The sequence below is a fragment of the Coturnix japonica genome, chromosome 1 (assembly GCF_001577835.2).
Source record: "Coturnix japonica isolate 7356 chromosome 1, Coturnix japonica 2.1, whole genome shotgun sequence".
NCBI lineage: Eukaryota > Metazoa > Chordata > Aves > Galliformes > Phasianidae > Coturnix > Coturnix japonica.
Genome location: NC_029516.1, coordinates 52,948,054 through 52,962,821, shown reverse-complemented (window position 1 = coordinate 52,962,821; position 14,768 = coordinate 52,948,054). Strand labels below are relative to the sequence as shown.

Sequence of the window (14,768 nt, the reverse complement as noted above, 5' to 3'; positions counted from 1 at the left end):
ACATACCTGAGATGACTGATAGGAAAAAGAAACCCACCAAGTCAGGCTGTTACATTTTAGGCCATATTCAGCTTGGAACAGTTTTTGAGCCACTCACGTAAGGCCCCTTGGGTACAGACAGCCAAAGATTTATGCTGGTCAGATGCCATGAGCTCCTCTACAAGGCAGAGACTGGAGCCATTAGTAGGTCAGAGTCCAGCGGTTCAACTGGAGAACAAACTTGACCGCATACTTCCTGTATCCCAATGACAGGTGTGTATTTACATCCAGGATGTCCAACCTGCAGCTGAAGCAGGGCTGACAATAGCAGGACATGGGGAAATGGTTTTAAGTTAAAAGAGGGAAGATTTAGGTTGGATGTTAGGGGGAAGTTCTTCACCAGGAGAGTGGTTAGGCCCTGGAACAGGCTGCCCAGGGAGGTTGTGGATGCCCCGTCCTTGGAGGTGTTCAAGACCAGGTTGGACGGGGCCCTGGGCAACCTGATCTAGTAAATGTGTGTTTGGTGGCCCTGCCAGGCAGGGGGGTTGGAACCACATGATCCTTGAGGTCCCTTCCAACCCGGGTCATTCTGTGATTAGCAAAGGTTGCTTTATAAAGCTTATTGGTTACAGATACTGGCTCTGAGGTGACATGGCTGCTCAGGTAACATGGGCAGCAGCACTGAGCCTGGGGGTGCAGGGGTGGGAACTGGAAGCACTTGTGCAGCACTGATGACATTGCTAGGGGTTAACACAAGTTTGCATGCGATTACTCCGCTTTCCATTGGGTGTTTTGTGGAGGACATAGACATCTATTCATTGTAAGCCCTGACTTGGAACGACCATCAGCCTCCCGTTCCCCCAGCCCCGCCTAACGTTGCCCGCCCTCCGCACCTCACGTCCCGCCGCGCTGTGAGGCGCCGCCTCCCATTGGCGTTGGGCGGTGACCTCAGCGGCGAGACACGTCCCGCAGCGCGGCCTCGCCCACCCCGTGCCCGGCGGCGCGGGGCGCTATATAAGGCGGGGGGCGGGCGGCGGGGCGGGCCTGAGCGTGTGCGGGCACCGAGGTGAGCGGGAGGGGGAGAGGAGGGGACGGACGGGAGGTGGCGGTTGTCGGGATCTTGGGGGGCTCGGGCGGGAAGGAGCCCTGCCGCCGGTACCTTCCTCATGGTACCCTGCTCATCCTTCTCCCCGTAGCCGGGATTGCTGGCCCTCAGGGGCTCCTTGTATTGCTGCCGTTCCGCAGGGCGGTGGCGGTGCGGCGTCATGGCCGGGCAGCGGCGTGCGGAGCATCTCCGCCAAGCGGCCGCGCTCAAGGTGAAAGGCGGCCCCGCCCTCCACGCCTCTCTTCGGGTCGCTTCGCCGTAACCGGCTGCGGAGCGCTGTTACGCTGCTTTGTGCCTGTCCGCTCTTTTCGCTTGGGAGGCGTCTTTAAGGTTGCGGTGAAGGTCGGGGAGGGTTAAAGCCGTTTTAATGTGGGGGGAGAACCAGGCGCGGCCCGCAGGTGCGCGTTTGCGGCTGTTCCCTGCGGACAATGCGGGTGGGCGGGCAGCCCGCTGTGCCACAAGCGCTCGGGCTTCTGGAACCGGAGCTGCCTCTGTACGGGGCTGCCCGTGTCAGGCCTCGCTGCTCTATGGGCGGACCACGAGAAGTTTGCCTCGCTCTGAAATGCCGGATGCAGATCGGGAGGGGAGGGGAAGGCGAGGAGCGTGTCCTGACCGAGGTTTCCGCGTGCTAAGGTGTAAGTTGAGAAAAGAGAGCTAAACGAGCGCAGTTGCCTTGCAGCTCCATCCCTTTCAATGGTGCAGCTTTCCCAAGCCCCTTTCCGTTGCCCATCGTCACCTTCAGGCCGGTCGGAGGAGGGGGAGGAGAAGAGTATGAAGACAGCCAAGCAGCAGGTGACCCCGGCCGGGGACGGCCAGCCCTCCGGCAGCCCGCTGCAGGCTGCGCTGAACTCGGCGGCCTCTCCTTCCCAGGCGTACGAGACCTACATCGACAATGGGCTCATCTGCCTCAAACACAAGATCAGGAATATCGAGAAGAAGAAGGTACCGTGTCTGCCTGCCGGGGTGGCACTGTGCTAAATGGCTGATGGGAGGACTCGGCACTATAAGGGCGCGTGTGAAACAATCCAGGGCTGATTCAGATGTTGGTGTTCAGCTCCTTTCACGAGTTTTGTTTGGTTTCTGCATAGTAAAAAAACAAATATAGTGCTCTTCATTCTCAGAGTTCTGCTTGTATTTGATGTTGTGAATACAGCGCTGTTTCGTAGAAGTGGGGATGTAGCAACTCAGAACCTGTGCTGTGGTAATTAATTCAGAGGTAATTGAGTGCATTGGGATGCTTCTCGGACAGGCTGAGTTCAGAACAGACTTCAAGCTGTTCTGATGTAGTTTACTGCCTTTAAAAAAGGCATCTTCGTATTTCTATTGATTATATGTGTCTAATATTAGGATGTAGAGGTATATGGAAGAACATGAGCATTGTTTCCTCTGGCTGAAGCAATGTCAAATTTTATTAACTATTTATTGCCATATATGTGGATCGACTGCTATATTTTATATATAGGTAAGAGTTGTTTAGCAGAAGGCTGCTGCTTTGAGTTGGAGCTGTGCCTTTTTTTCCAGGGAATACAGTTAACAAGTATTGATATTATACATCTAAAATACTGCAGCTGTAGCCACTCAGGCTTTTGTGTTCTAGGACTTCTTCACTGATTGCTTGGTGACTGAAAGTTATATTTGTGTGGTTATAAATCAAGAGAATGCTGTTCTCTACAGAACTAACAAAACTGCTGCTGTTGCTTTTGGTACTGGGTCAGAATTAAAAGCAAAGCAATTGTATGAATTCTGTGACTATAAATGTGTAGGGGGGGAAAAAGTCTGATCCATCATATTTTAGGGTGAGGAGATGCCTTTAGGTAAGACTTAAGGCCGTATGACTATGGGAATTGATTCTCCTGCAGGAGTTCCAGTATTGCTGCTGTCTCTTATGTCATGCATTATGCTGTGTTTCTGAATAATCTCAGATAAGCGTGTTGTCTCTGTGATTAAGCAACTGCATTTATTCTAACTCGGCCAAGGAAGCCTGTTGTTGTGAGTTTCTCCAGTATCTTTATTTGTTTCAGGTTAGCACATGGCAATATGGCCTCACTAGCGAATGAAAGTGACTTGCTAGAATGGGTAGAAAGTGTTAATAAAACCTATTTGGGCAGCTAAGTGAAACAGTGTTTGACTTCATGGCAGTGAATGCTTCATTTTTCCTATGGTTAAGGAAACCTGCAATAACTAATAGCATAATTTTGCATAGTTCACTTCAGCTGCTAAAGACTATTATTGAAGTGCATTGGAAAACCACTTTTCTATTTGAAGACAGTAGTCCATTTTTTCATGATGCCCTTAGATCCTGATATTCAAACAGTAGAGAATTAGGTGGGATTATTCTAGGATAGAATAACTAAATGTGACATTGGCTTGGAAAACTGGAAAAGCACCTTAGTTTGAAATGAAGACAGTGGATGTGTTTGGAGCTTCTTAAAGATCTGAGGTCAATGTGTTATTTCTTAAATGAAACAAAGGCAGTAAGGAAAAGAAGATGAAAGGTGTGTAAAGGGGGAGTGAGGCAGCCCTGGAGACTGAGCTTGCAAAATCAAAGGAACAGCTAAATCTGTGTTCTCTTCTGAAAGTTAAAGGAGGTAGTAAAATTACTGTTGTACGCAGACTTAAAGAGAAGAATACTTCACTCATTCTTGCCATTAGAAATAAGTGTAAAAACTGACTTTGAATTTTCCTGTAGCTCAAACTAGAAGACTACAAAGATCGACTGAAGAAAGGAGAGGCCCTCAATCAAGACCAGTTGGTAAGCTTGCATTGTGTGGGAGGGGATGGATTTGGGTTGGTGAAGGAGGCAGTGATGTGACTTTGCAGAAGAAATGCTTGTGAACTTCATGTTTCATGTTTTCTGGAATGGAATGCATGTCTCTATAGCGTGAAAGCTGTTGCTGGGTAGTGAGGTGCCACACAATTCAAAGGGTTTATTGCACTAATTACTGAGCAGTTGTGTGTTTTAAAGTGTGCTTCACACATGTGTTAAGAGCATTCCTGTTAAGAAGGGCACTGGCTATTTGGTGTCTGTGCTGACTCTCATAATGGGCCAGCTGGAAAAAATCCATTGGCTATTAGCTTCATCACAATGCAGCAGTATGGGAACACAGATGTATCTGTACTTGTAATCCTTTGTAAAGGATGACTAGTCATGGAGAGGACAAGAGGGGAAATAACTTGCTGCTTAGAAGTAGACAAGACCTGTTGGAGTGAATGATCATTTAACACTGATCAAGTCCTTATGTCAGGTACTTCTTTAAGGTACAGAAATACTGCATTTTTATGCTTTAGATGTGAATTACTAATGTATATACATCTACCAAGATCTGGTGCTTGAAACTAAAACAGAGGTTAATAGAGATACTTTCTGAAATAAAGCTTTACTGCCCATAGTACAGAAGAGCTCTAATACAACTTGCTATCTCTGTATTTTTCATTGTTTTTCATGCAAGTACATATGTAGTGATGAGCTTGTTCTGCAAACAGTTGGAATGAAACTAATAGCTCGTGGTGTGTGAGCAATGCTACAAGCAATTAGTGTGCTTGCCTTACTTTAGGAGAAACATGCTTCAAGAATAAGGAGCTCCCAGCAAATTTACTGTCTCCTTTGGCAATACAGTTCAGGCCTGCTGTAGCTCAGCTGATTATTCCTTACTGTCACACCAGGAGCAACCCTCACTCAAACATTAATGTTTCTGTTAATGGATGTTAACAACAGCTGTGCAACAGAAGGAAGCTCTTGATTTCTCACAGGTTGTTGTAGTTTGTAACCTGAGCAGGGATAAGGTCTTGGTGTTTTAAGGTAGGGAGTTTTACTCTGGAGTCTGTATAGTTAGAAGTGCAAGTACTGCAGTCTGTCCAAGTTATTGTTAACTTGTGGAACTTCTTTAAGCACCTCTTCTTTGGGTCTTAAAGTCAAATTCTTCAAAGTACTCAGTGAAGTTGCTAATTAGTTCTTAGAAGTTGCTTGATAAACTATATTCTCAACTTAAATTAGTAGCTGAGAGCTTTACATTAACTCAGGAGCTTCCATGTGTTAAGCAGACTTTAGGCATAGTAATATGTTGCATATTGTGCAATGAAGTGAATGAATACAAGTGACTGGTATACTGGGACAGTAGGTGAAGCTTTTCCCCTCCAGTGATAAAGCACTTGTGTCAACATTACTACACAGACAGAGCTTTATGTTAGACTGACAGGCCATTTCTAGTACAACTTGGATATCTCACACTGTTTGGTTTATATTCATAGAAAAATACATATGTGCTCAAGTTAAATTTAACTTCTTACTTCCCAAGTGTTCTTTAAGTTAAGTGGGTATGTGCAGCATATCTGAACTACAGCACTGTGTTATCTTCAGACTCCAGGGAGACTTACAAATGAATTTAATTCTCAGTAGAGAAGGGAAGGAATTCATAGGGTATATAAAAATGCAATTAAGAATCTACATTCTTTTTGAAGTTTGTGGCTTAAGATGTGTTAAAGCCATTAAGGAAGTCAGGAATACTGCTTTATTTGTAGGAATAAAATTTGCAAGACTTCAGGGAAGTATGACTTGCTCTCCATACCATTAAGTTCTGAAGGCATTGTGAATTACCTGTAAAGGCGTTTTGGTTAAGGATCAGGCTGAAGGTTCAGTACTGAATTTGGTGTTAAAGAAGAACCTACTAAATTACTAGTTCTGTATTAAGATTAAGTAAAATAGGTTTGAGATGCAGCCAGTGGTCTTAAGTATCAAATGTATTTTTATCTGTTTCTTTATAGGAGGCGGTAGAGAAATACGATGAAGTAGTACACAACCTAGAGTTTGCCAAGGAGCTTCAGAAGACATTTTCAGGTCTTAGCCAAGATGTAAGTATAAAATGTTGCTCGTGATATTGTCAGGAATTGACTGAATTTTGTGCAGTTCCTTTAATTGCTACATTTACATGACACTATTCAGATTTCTAAGAAGTTTGTCTCAATTCAGGTGAGCAATCTGTTTATACTGTCCGAAACACAGAGTAGATTAAATGCTGACAGCTATGTAACGCTGTCTTCAATGTGGTGTTCTGTGTTCTGCTATAAGAACATGTGCTTAAGCAGACTGAATAATTTGAACTTGTCTGTATTTGACTCTACTGAAATTTTAAATGGAACCATCTTGCGTGTAGCTTGTGCCTAGGGTAGACTCATTCCCTGCATAGGTGTGGACTGGTGGGTGAATAACCCTACTGAAGAGTCCATGGAGGTCCTCTCTGTGGGCAGCAGCCGAAGTAAACTGTATATCCTGTAGCAGTGAAGACCTGACTCCTAGCCAGTATTTAAAGGGAACTGATTATTTTCACTTGGTGTTCATTAAACTGGTTTTGTCTAGTTCTGGCTACTTGATGCACAAAGGTAATAGGTGTTTTATGAGTCCACTGGTGGGCCTCTATATGGCCAGGTGCTAGAGCAGGAGATCAATGGAAGCCTGGAAGAACTGGGCTTACTGAACCCAGAGAAGTGAAGAGTTGGCAGGAGATATATAATATTAGTCCTAAGATACCATAAAGTACAAAATTAGCCAGTCTTTGTTGTGAGGTATGTAGAAGAATGAATAAGAAATAGCAGATTCCAATTAGATATGAGGAAAACTGTCACTGACAACTGAGCACTAGAATAGACTGTCTAGAAAAGCCATTGAATCTCTCCTCAAATATTTAAGGCCTAACTACAGTGAAATTTAAGTGGTTGCTTCTGAGTTCAGCCTTGTTCCACATCGTTCTGGAGGCAGGGCTAGACGATCTCTTAAGGTTCCTTCTAAATGAAATGATTTTTTCCAGTTTATTTCCAGCATAGGAAGGCACTGGCATTAAGTAACTTTGTCTTCAGTTAGTACAGCTCTTGGTATAATTTTACTGAAGATGGAGGAGTTTGCTACTTATTCTGCTGTAGTCTTCTCTAATTATGGCAACTTGCGGTGCTTTATTTAGGACTTTATTCAGGATTTGTCATGGCACGTTTTCATGTAATCAAGTGCTTTCTTTGACTGCTGGAGAAATTAGTATTTTGGCTCCCAGGCAAATGCAGTTCTTGTGAAAAGATCTGATCTGATGTAGTGCTGGGGATGCAAAACATGATTAGTCACTCCTCTGGCATAATCTCTTTGCCTCTTCTATAATACTGACGGACTAGACTAGTAAAATGGCCTGTTTGTGACTGAGACCCAAGCAGCTTTGCTTAGACTTTTCTCGTATGTGTAGTAACTGCAGGTAGGGCTTTGAGAGGCTTACTGCACTGTGTGGTTTAAGCCTTTCCAGTGGTATTGTTGCTTTTGGGTTCACTTGATTACTGTGTTGAGCACAAACCACTATGCTGAATGTCAAAACATGGCTTATCTCGTAGCTGTCTTCTACATAGCTTCCCTTAAAACAGCAGAAACAAAGGTTTGTGACCCAGTGTGCCTTGCTTGTAGGTATTTCAATAATAAAAATCTTAGCTTCTGCTAGTTCAGGTTTATTCTTTAGCTTATGCTAGATTTAAAATAACACATTTTTTTCCTTGACTCCTGGTAGATTTTGGAATGCTGGGGCATGGACGCTTGTATGTGTTCTGTCACTGCTGTTCCTTATTTGAGCGCTTCAGCTTTCTGCCAACAGAATAACTGTAGGACTCAACTGCATTACAAAGTGGGTGGGCTGTTTTCTCCCTAAAAAGAGTTTGAGACAGTTTCTGCATCATTAACTTCACATGATGAACATCAGACGGGCCTGAGTTTGTGCACTGGTATTAATTCTATCAATTTTCTTTACTCTGGAAAGCAATTAAAGTAATTAGCAGCGATATACTATGCAAATATAGTAGAGGAAAATTAAGAGTGAATCTGCCAGTATCCAGTTTGATTTAAAGCTATAGATATAGAGAATTAATGGAGAAATAGGTGAATCTGCCAGAGGAGAACTCGAAAGGTCTGGTATCTGAAGAAAGAAGGAGGTGTTTATCTAACCAAGCTTTTTTAGTGTAGGGTGATCAATACTAGAACTGTTCCGTTCTAGGATCTTGTTCTGCTATTTAACTGTTGAATTAATATATTGAAATAGTTGCTGAAAGCACAGAAGAAGGCCCAGCGAAGGGAGAGTCTGTTGAAGCTTGAAGCAGAGAAGAAAAAACTGCGTACAATACTTCAAGTCCAGTATGTGCTGCAGAACTTTACTCAAGAGCATGTTCAGAAAGATTTCAAAGGTGGTGTGAATGGTGCAATATATTTGCCTTCTAAAGAACTAGACTACCTCATAAGATTTGCAAAACTGACATGTCCAGAAAGAAATGAGAGCTTGAGGTAAGTTCAGTACTTTAGTGTAATGAGTATACTTCATTTGCTGCTGTAAGTGTCCTGTTTGACACTGCTGTGTCTTGAGATGTTATGGTTGGGGACACTTATTATAACTCTATACAATACACTTTCTCTAGTCTAAGTCTTGGAATATGGCAGGACTACTTCACTCTGAGCCTTAAAGGAAAGCTACTGTACCCATTTTTCCAGTTGTTCAAACTATACACAAGCCCTCCTATGTTGTATCTTTCTGGACTTCTCTGGGGAGGCACTGCATTGTCACTGTAAGTAGGGAGCTTGATGGCATGCTGCTTCCCTGAGGTCGTGCTGTACACCTGATAGAAACGCAGTAAAGATGAGATCTGTTCCATTCATGTTGATGATCAAGATGAGCTGCTTTAGTGTTTAAAAAATGTAACATAGTTCTTTAAGATGATTTATTTGCTAGTCTGAATCATGCACAAATATTGAAACTTATATTTTCTAGTGCATATATTGGGTGTTGAGGATTTACTGTTTTCAGCCTTATTCCAGAAGGCTATGTGTCAGTATTTCCCAATGAAGGATACTGGGGATAGTGTAAGACTTGATTTTTGGCTACCTGGTTTCTACCTGGTAAAATGGTCTTTTTCTTCTAGTGTTGAAGATCAAATGGAACAATCATCTCTTTACTTCTGGGACCTTCTAGAAGGCAGTGAGAAACCTGTGGTTGGAACAACATGTAAGTGCTTCATCTGGAGGAAATAAATGAGGTCTAAAGCTTGTGCACTATTTTAATATCTGAAACAAATGGAAGTTCTTGATTTACATGATTGTTATCATGTATATTCAAATGCTATGTGCAACTCTGTTCTCCAAGGAAGAGCTATTTAATTTGTTTTTAAATACAGATCAGTAACAGTGCAGTAACAGTCCTTCCCTGTATGAAGAGACCATTGTCTTATACTGGTGCCCTGTATCTTCAGCATGAGTCTAGATTGTTCTGGGGAATATTGGTGGTAGCAACTTGATAGCAACTGTTTGAATTTACAGGATGGTAGTGGGAGCAGCTTTTTGGATAGCTGTGTAAATGGATCAAGTGTGCAACTCTGTTATTGACCGTAATGCTTAGTTGAATATACTGGTATCTTGGCTGGATGCTACTCAAGATACAACATTGAGGAACAGCAGTCAGTAAAACTGGGTGGGAGTTGTGATCATCCACACTGCAGTTTCACTCTGGCCTATTGAAAATATCCTCATTTTATTGGGCATTAGGATCTGTGGGACTCTGCGTATTCTTTGGTTTGTCCTGTTTATTTCAAAAACTCTTGAACAAATTTGGGCAAGGGCTTTTCTCCTTTTTTTTTTTCCTCTTGCAGCACAATCTTACTGCTGGGGGGAGGGTCTATAGGGCAGTTACATAGTGAATGTATTATAGCTTTACCTCTGCTACAACCAGCACAATGCTCTGTTTCAGTCATCACTGTTTAGTTCACAGATGTGAAACAGATCCTCTTCTAAGCTTGTGGGAGATGATGTGATTTAATGTTGCTAATAATCACTGTATGTGTATCTAAATACAAGCTGCAGTCTTACCTCCAGGTTGTAAAGATGTTTTCTGCTAGATTAAGTAGTCTGACAGATATATTTCCTTTAAAAAATACTTATGTAATTTGGCAAGATACGTAAGTAACTGGAGAAGTTGCATTTTATATATGGGAAGAGTCTTTGTCTGTAATCCTTGATTTTGAATTTGCATATTTTGACTTAATGAACTTTTTTTTTACTCTTCAGATAAACACATGAAGGACTTGTTATCCAAACTTCTAGACTCTGGTTACTTTGAAAGTATTCCAACTCCTCGCACCACTGTGCCAGTAAAAGAATTGGAAGACGTACACAGAAAATCTGAGAGGACAAGACAGATGTCAAAAGGAGAACCTGTCAAAGAAACAGGTAGAATATTTCAGGGCTCAATTTCTGTATTCTAATATTGGGATAAGCTTGAACTTAGCATTGACTTTGTATAGCGTGATGCTAAATCTAATCCTATGGCTTGCTTCCAATTCAGTAACTAAAACTGAACCTGAAGGGCTTGTAGCCCTTTTTTTTTGTGGGGGGGAAGGAGGGGAGGGAGAGGAACCTAATTGATAGTAACAGGTTGTTTTTAATTACCTCTTGAGCATACTTCTGTGTGAAAAACACAGTATTTCTTTTACTGAAAACTTTATGGCTTTGATAATTTCTGCAATTGTTAAAATATGATCAGAAAGTGGAAGATAGCATTCAACATGAGATATGTAGACTGAGATAAGATTTCACAGCATCAAGTTTAGCCACTGTCATTACTATTCAAATAGAATTAAAGACTTGCTGTTGTTTAGCTTGCCTCTCTGCATTTGATCAGTTGAAACAAATTAACATCCTTTCTCTAGAATCCCTTGTGGAGCTCATGAAGTCTGAAATACAGCCACAGGAGGTAAGATGATGCTCCACTGTTAATTGCTTTCCTTTAGTATTGTTTGATCAGAAATATTACTGCAGCCCTTGAAATTTCAAGGAGTCTGAACATCAGCTTAGATACTTCCTTATGTAGGAACCATTACAGAAGACTTTGCTGCCTTTCTGTTTCTGATTCCACACTTTAAGGTATTTGGGGGGGGTAAATGGGGAAGGATTACATTAAGCAGTTGGTACTTTTAACGCTCTGTTTCTTTTCTGAATCAGCTCAGGCATCAGTCTTAAGAATGAAAACACGTAATTTGTGTGCTACAGTATAGAGGAAAAAATCGCATGTACTAGAGCTTTCCCTAAAAGCCAAGCAGAGGAGTTGATAGTATTATACTTAGTATTATTACTAATATAATACTAAGGTATTGATAGCATTGAGAATGATGCAAATCTCATTCTGATTTCTCAGAAGACTGAGGATCCCAAGACAACCATGTGTAGAGGTGTAAAGATTTACTTCTGTAGCCCTTCTAACTTTGGAGTTAAATACTCAAGCTTCAATGGGCAATAGCATGAAAAGTGTTAGATTTGGTTCAGAATGGAGCAAGGTAGTGGTTTTTTTTGGAAGTGCAACTAGTGGTTCTTAAAATGCTGGATCTCTCTTTCCCAGATAGCTCACTAGAGGAAGTAGTCCAGAACAAAGCTTTGTACCATCTGGTAATGTTCAGATTCTAAACCTTTTCTGGTATCATGTCAGAAAATCAACAGCCAGGATGTCTTGTAATCATTCACTTCAGATATTGACTTCCTGTTCATGACAAAGTAGTAACTTGGGACATCTCTAGGATATCTGAGATGAGAACTGACAGAATATTGATAATATTCACATAATAGGGTTGAAGTCCAACTGTACTAAATCAGAGAAACTTATGACTTTAATATTAAAACTCCATTTAAGAATCAGTTATACTTGATTACTGCACACTACCAAGGTCAAACATTCTGGTGCTATGCTTTTTAGAATGGCTAGTAGTAGGTACTATAGCCTTCTCTCTGTTCAGGAGAGCTACCTTTTACAACTGAACTTGGTATTGTAACTGCCTGAGAACTTCAGTTAGCCTTGAGGATAAGGGTCGTAGATACACTCAGCTTAACTGTGTTTCATTTGTGCTGTTCAGGATTGTTTTCATACTTCTGTGGCACACACACACACACACACACACACAAAAAAAAAAAAAAGCACTAATCTTCAGTGCTGTACAATAAAGCCATAACTGGCCACATGGTTTCTGTAGCTAGTGCTTAAACTGCCTCAGTTCTACTTCTAGCCAAGCTTTGAGTACTGACCTGATCTGTAGTAGCAAAATGTTTTCTTGGAGCCATTAAGTTTCTTTGGTCTATATAGTTTCTCAACAGGCGTTATTTGCCTGAAGCAGAATACTCTGCCAAGAAGAAGCCAGAAGAGCCCAAGTCTTGGGAAGCTGAATGTGCTAGAAAACAAGAACCTCCGAAATCCTGGGAAATGCTTGTTGATATTGAAGAGCAGGAACAGAAGCAGAAAAGAGAGACCTTAAAGCCTTGGGAATCTCGTGTTAGGCAGCAGGAAACAAAGAGACCAGATTCACCAAAGCATTGGGAAGCTCGTGTTAAAGAGGAGGAACAGAAGCGTGAGCCTGCAAAGCCTTGGGAGACCCGTATTGAAGAAGAACAGAAGAAGCAAGAAGCTCCAAAGGCCTGGGTAGCACGTGTTCGAGAGGAACAAGAGTCCTCCAAACCCTGGATAGCAAAGGCTAGGGAAGAGCAGGATCAGAAGAAACAGGAATCTCCTAAGCCATGGGTAGCAAAAAGTAGGGAAGATCAGGAACAAAGAAAGCAAGAGTCTCCAAAACCTTGGGTAACAAAAGCTAAGGAAGAACCAGAGCAAAAGCAGGAGTCTCCAAAACCTTGGGTGACCCAAACTAGGGAGGAACCAGAGCAAAAGAAGCAAGAGCCTGTGAAATCATGGGAAGTGCATGGTAGGGAAGAGTCAGAGCAGAAGAAGCAGAAGCCTGTTAAGGCTTGGGCAGCACATGTTAGGGAGGAGCCGGAGCAAAAGAAGCAGGAAACTCGAGAGGCTTGGGAAACAGCTGAGAGGCAACAGCAAGTGTCATCACAGCAGTTACAGAATCCTCCGAAGTCCTGGGGAGCTGCAAGTGTTGGGCCAAAGGAGCAGATGGGGCCAAAGAAGCTTGATATGGAACCCAAAGAAGTGAGTTGGCATATGTAGTATTACCTGTCATGAACTTCTGACATTAGTGTATTGGACTAAAGCTTCCTTATTAGCAGAGGTTTTACAAGGTGTAGCTTGTAGACCTGTGTAGATTCCCATTTTGTTCTTTCTTAGGTGAAGTAATTCAGTTCTGTTAGTTAAGCTTTGTGTTTGAATAGCAAGATGGTGCGCTTGGCTTTTTACATCAACACAGCACTGCTGTGTTTGAACCTTGATTAACTGCTTTATGTGTAAGACAGAAGAATTAACTTAGTTCATCCCCAGCTATTGGCTCTGTCCACTGTTATCAGTACAAAGCAGGTATGACTCATCTGGGGATCAAATACTTTCTGTGACTGCATACGAATAGCACTTCTGTAATTTTATAGGCTTTTGATTAAAATAGCTGATTCAAGAGAACTAACGTCTAGTTCAAGCAATACCAACTGTACAGAAGCTTAAATATGTATTTCCAGATGAATGCAAAGCTATACTGCTGCCCTGGAGATTCTAACAACTAAATTGTTTAAAGATGTAAAATGAAACCCACTGTAGGGCTGACTGCTGAGCAGGCTGCCAGGTTTATGTTTAGTTTTTCTTACCTGTATTCAGGTAGCAACAATTCTCTTACCTTATAGACAGATAAGGTTGTAGGCAGAGTTCAGTTACATCCTTAAGTAAGACTTGAGGAAGAAAATAAGGAATTGTTCAGTTCTCTCCTACAAGTTACTGTCAGCACTATTACCTTCTTTCTGCTAGGAAGCAGAAATCAATTTACTTCATATTGTTCACAGCAAATGGTTGTTAAATTTAGTCTCATAAGTAAACCTGGCAAAACTGAAAAATGGTTATTCTTGCTTCTAGAGGCGGGAGCGCAAGCAGAAGGTTGAACATGAGATTAAAAGAGTAGGTATCTCACAGCACTGGGTGACCAAATGGGTGGGGTGTTTCAGCTTGAGTAGAATCACATCTGGTGGTGGTGTAGGTATAGAACTCTGTTCTTTCACCTTGTAACTGAGCACAAATAGGTGTTGCACACCCAACTATGCACAGTGTTAATGTAATGGAGTTTACTTGAACTAGTGGAACAGTCTCAAGCATTTTAAGATACTTTGGAATTTCTGGTGTCAGCAAAAAGCAAGTTTTTTTTTTTCTAATTTGATGGGTATCTTATTTTGCATAAGATGGGTGGCTTTAAGTAGTTGGTAAAACTGTGCTGAGGAAAAGGAGGGACTCTGGGCAGCTGGGGATAACCCATCTGCCAAGGAGTTCTCATTAGAAATGTGCAGGTGTGCAAATCCACCAAATTAAATGAGGTGGTGTTTATGTTGCCTTCCCGATTTAGTAAATGAAGCCTGTTTTGCTCCCAAACTTTGCTTTAGGTAGCAGGCCTTAAAGAAACACCACCTGGCTTTTTTCATTGTTGCTGTTGGCAAGTTGAAAGTACACTAAATGGTTAAGAAGTGTGCTGTCAACCTAGCTAACTTTCTATGACTTCATAAAATTGAATGTTTAGTTTAACTTAAGCTGCATGTAAAGAACATAATTAAAATATTTTCAACTTCCTGGTTAGTGAAACTTATAAGAAAAGCAGGGGAGGCAATGCTATGTGAAATCCACTTGTTTCCCTGGAAGAAATAAAATGACCTTGTGTATGGTAGATAAAAGGCTTGTGTAACTTCTGTTCTGGAGCTGACATCTAACCTTTTCTT

The 14,768-nt window shown here is 42.0% G+C and overlaps 1 protein-coding gene across 11 annotated transcripts in view; it reads left to right on the top strand.

The window, feature by feature from the left end:
• The first annotated feature begins 919 nt into the window (after positions 1-919).
• The window catches only part of CAPRIN2 (caprin family member 2), a 28,688-nt gene continuing 14,839 nt past the window's right edge, over positions 920-14,768 (top strand). For 2 of the 11 annotated variants that reach the window (XM_015865983.2, XM_015865976.2), the window contains exons 1-10: positions 1,504-1,719; positions 1,827-2,026; positions 3,774-3,836; positions 5,846-5,932; positions 8,143-8,381; positions 9,014-9,096; positions 10,152-10,313; positions 10,793-10,836; positions 12,214-13,056; positions 13,921-13,962. In XM_015865983.2, coding sequence (XP_015721469.1) covers positions 1,647-1,719; positions 1,827-2,026; positions 3,774-3,836; positions 5,846-5,932; positions 8,143-8,381; positions 9,014-9,096; positions 10,152-10,313; positions 10,793-10,836; positions 12,214-13,056; positions 13,921-13,962 — 1,836 coding nt within the window. In that variant the 5' untranslated portion in view covers positions 1,504-1,646. Of the gene's footprint in view, positions 1,046-1,130; positions 1,296-1,498; positions 1,720-1,763; positions 2,027-3,773; positions 3,837-5,845; positions 5,933-8,142; positions 8,382-9,013; positions 9,097-10,151; positions 10,314-10,792; positions 10,837-12,213; positions 13,057-13,920; positions 13,963-14,768 lie in introns of those variants that run through there. The other 9 variants (XM_015866007.2, XM_032445479.1, XM_015866014.2 and 6 more) reach the window with 9 other exon arrangements.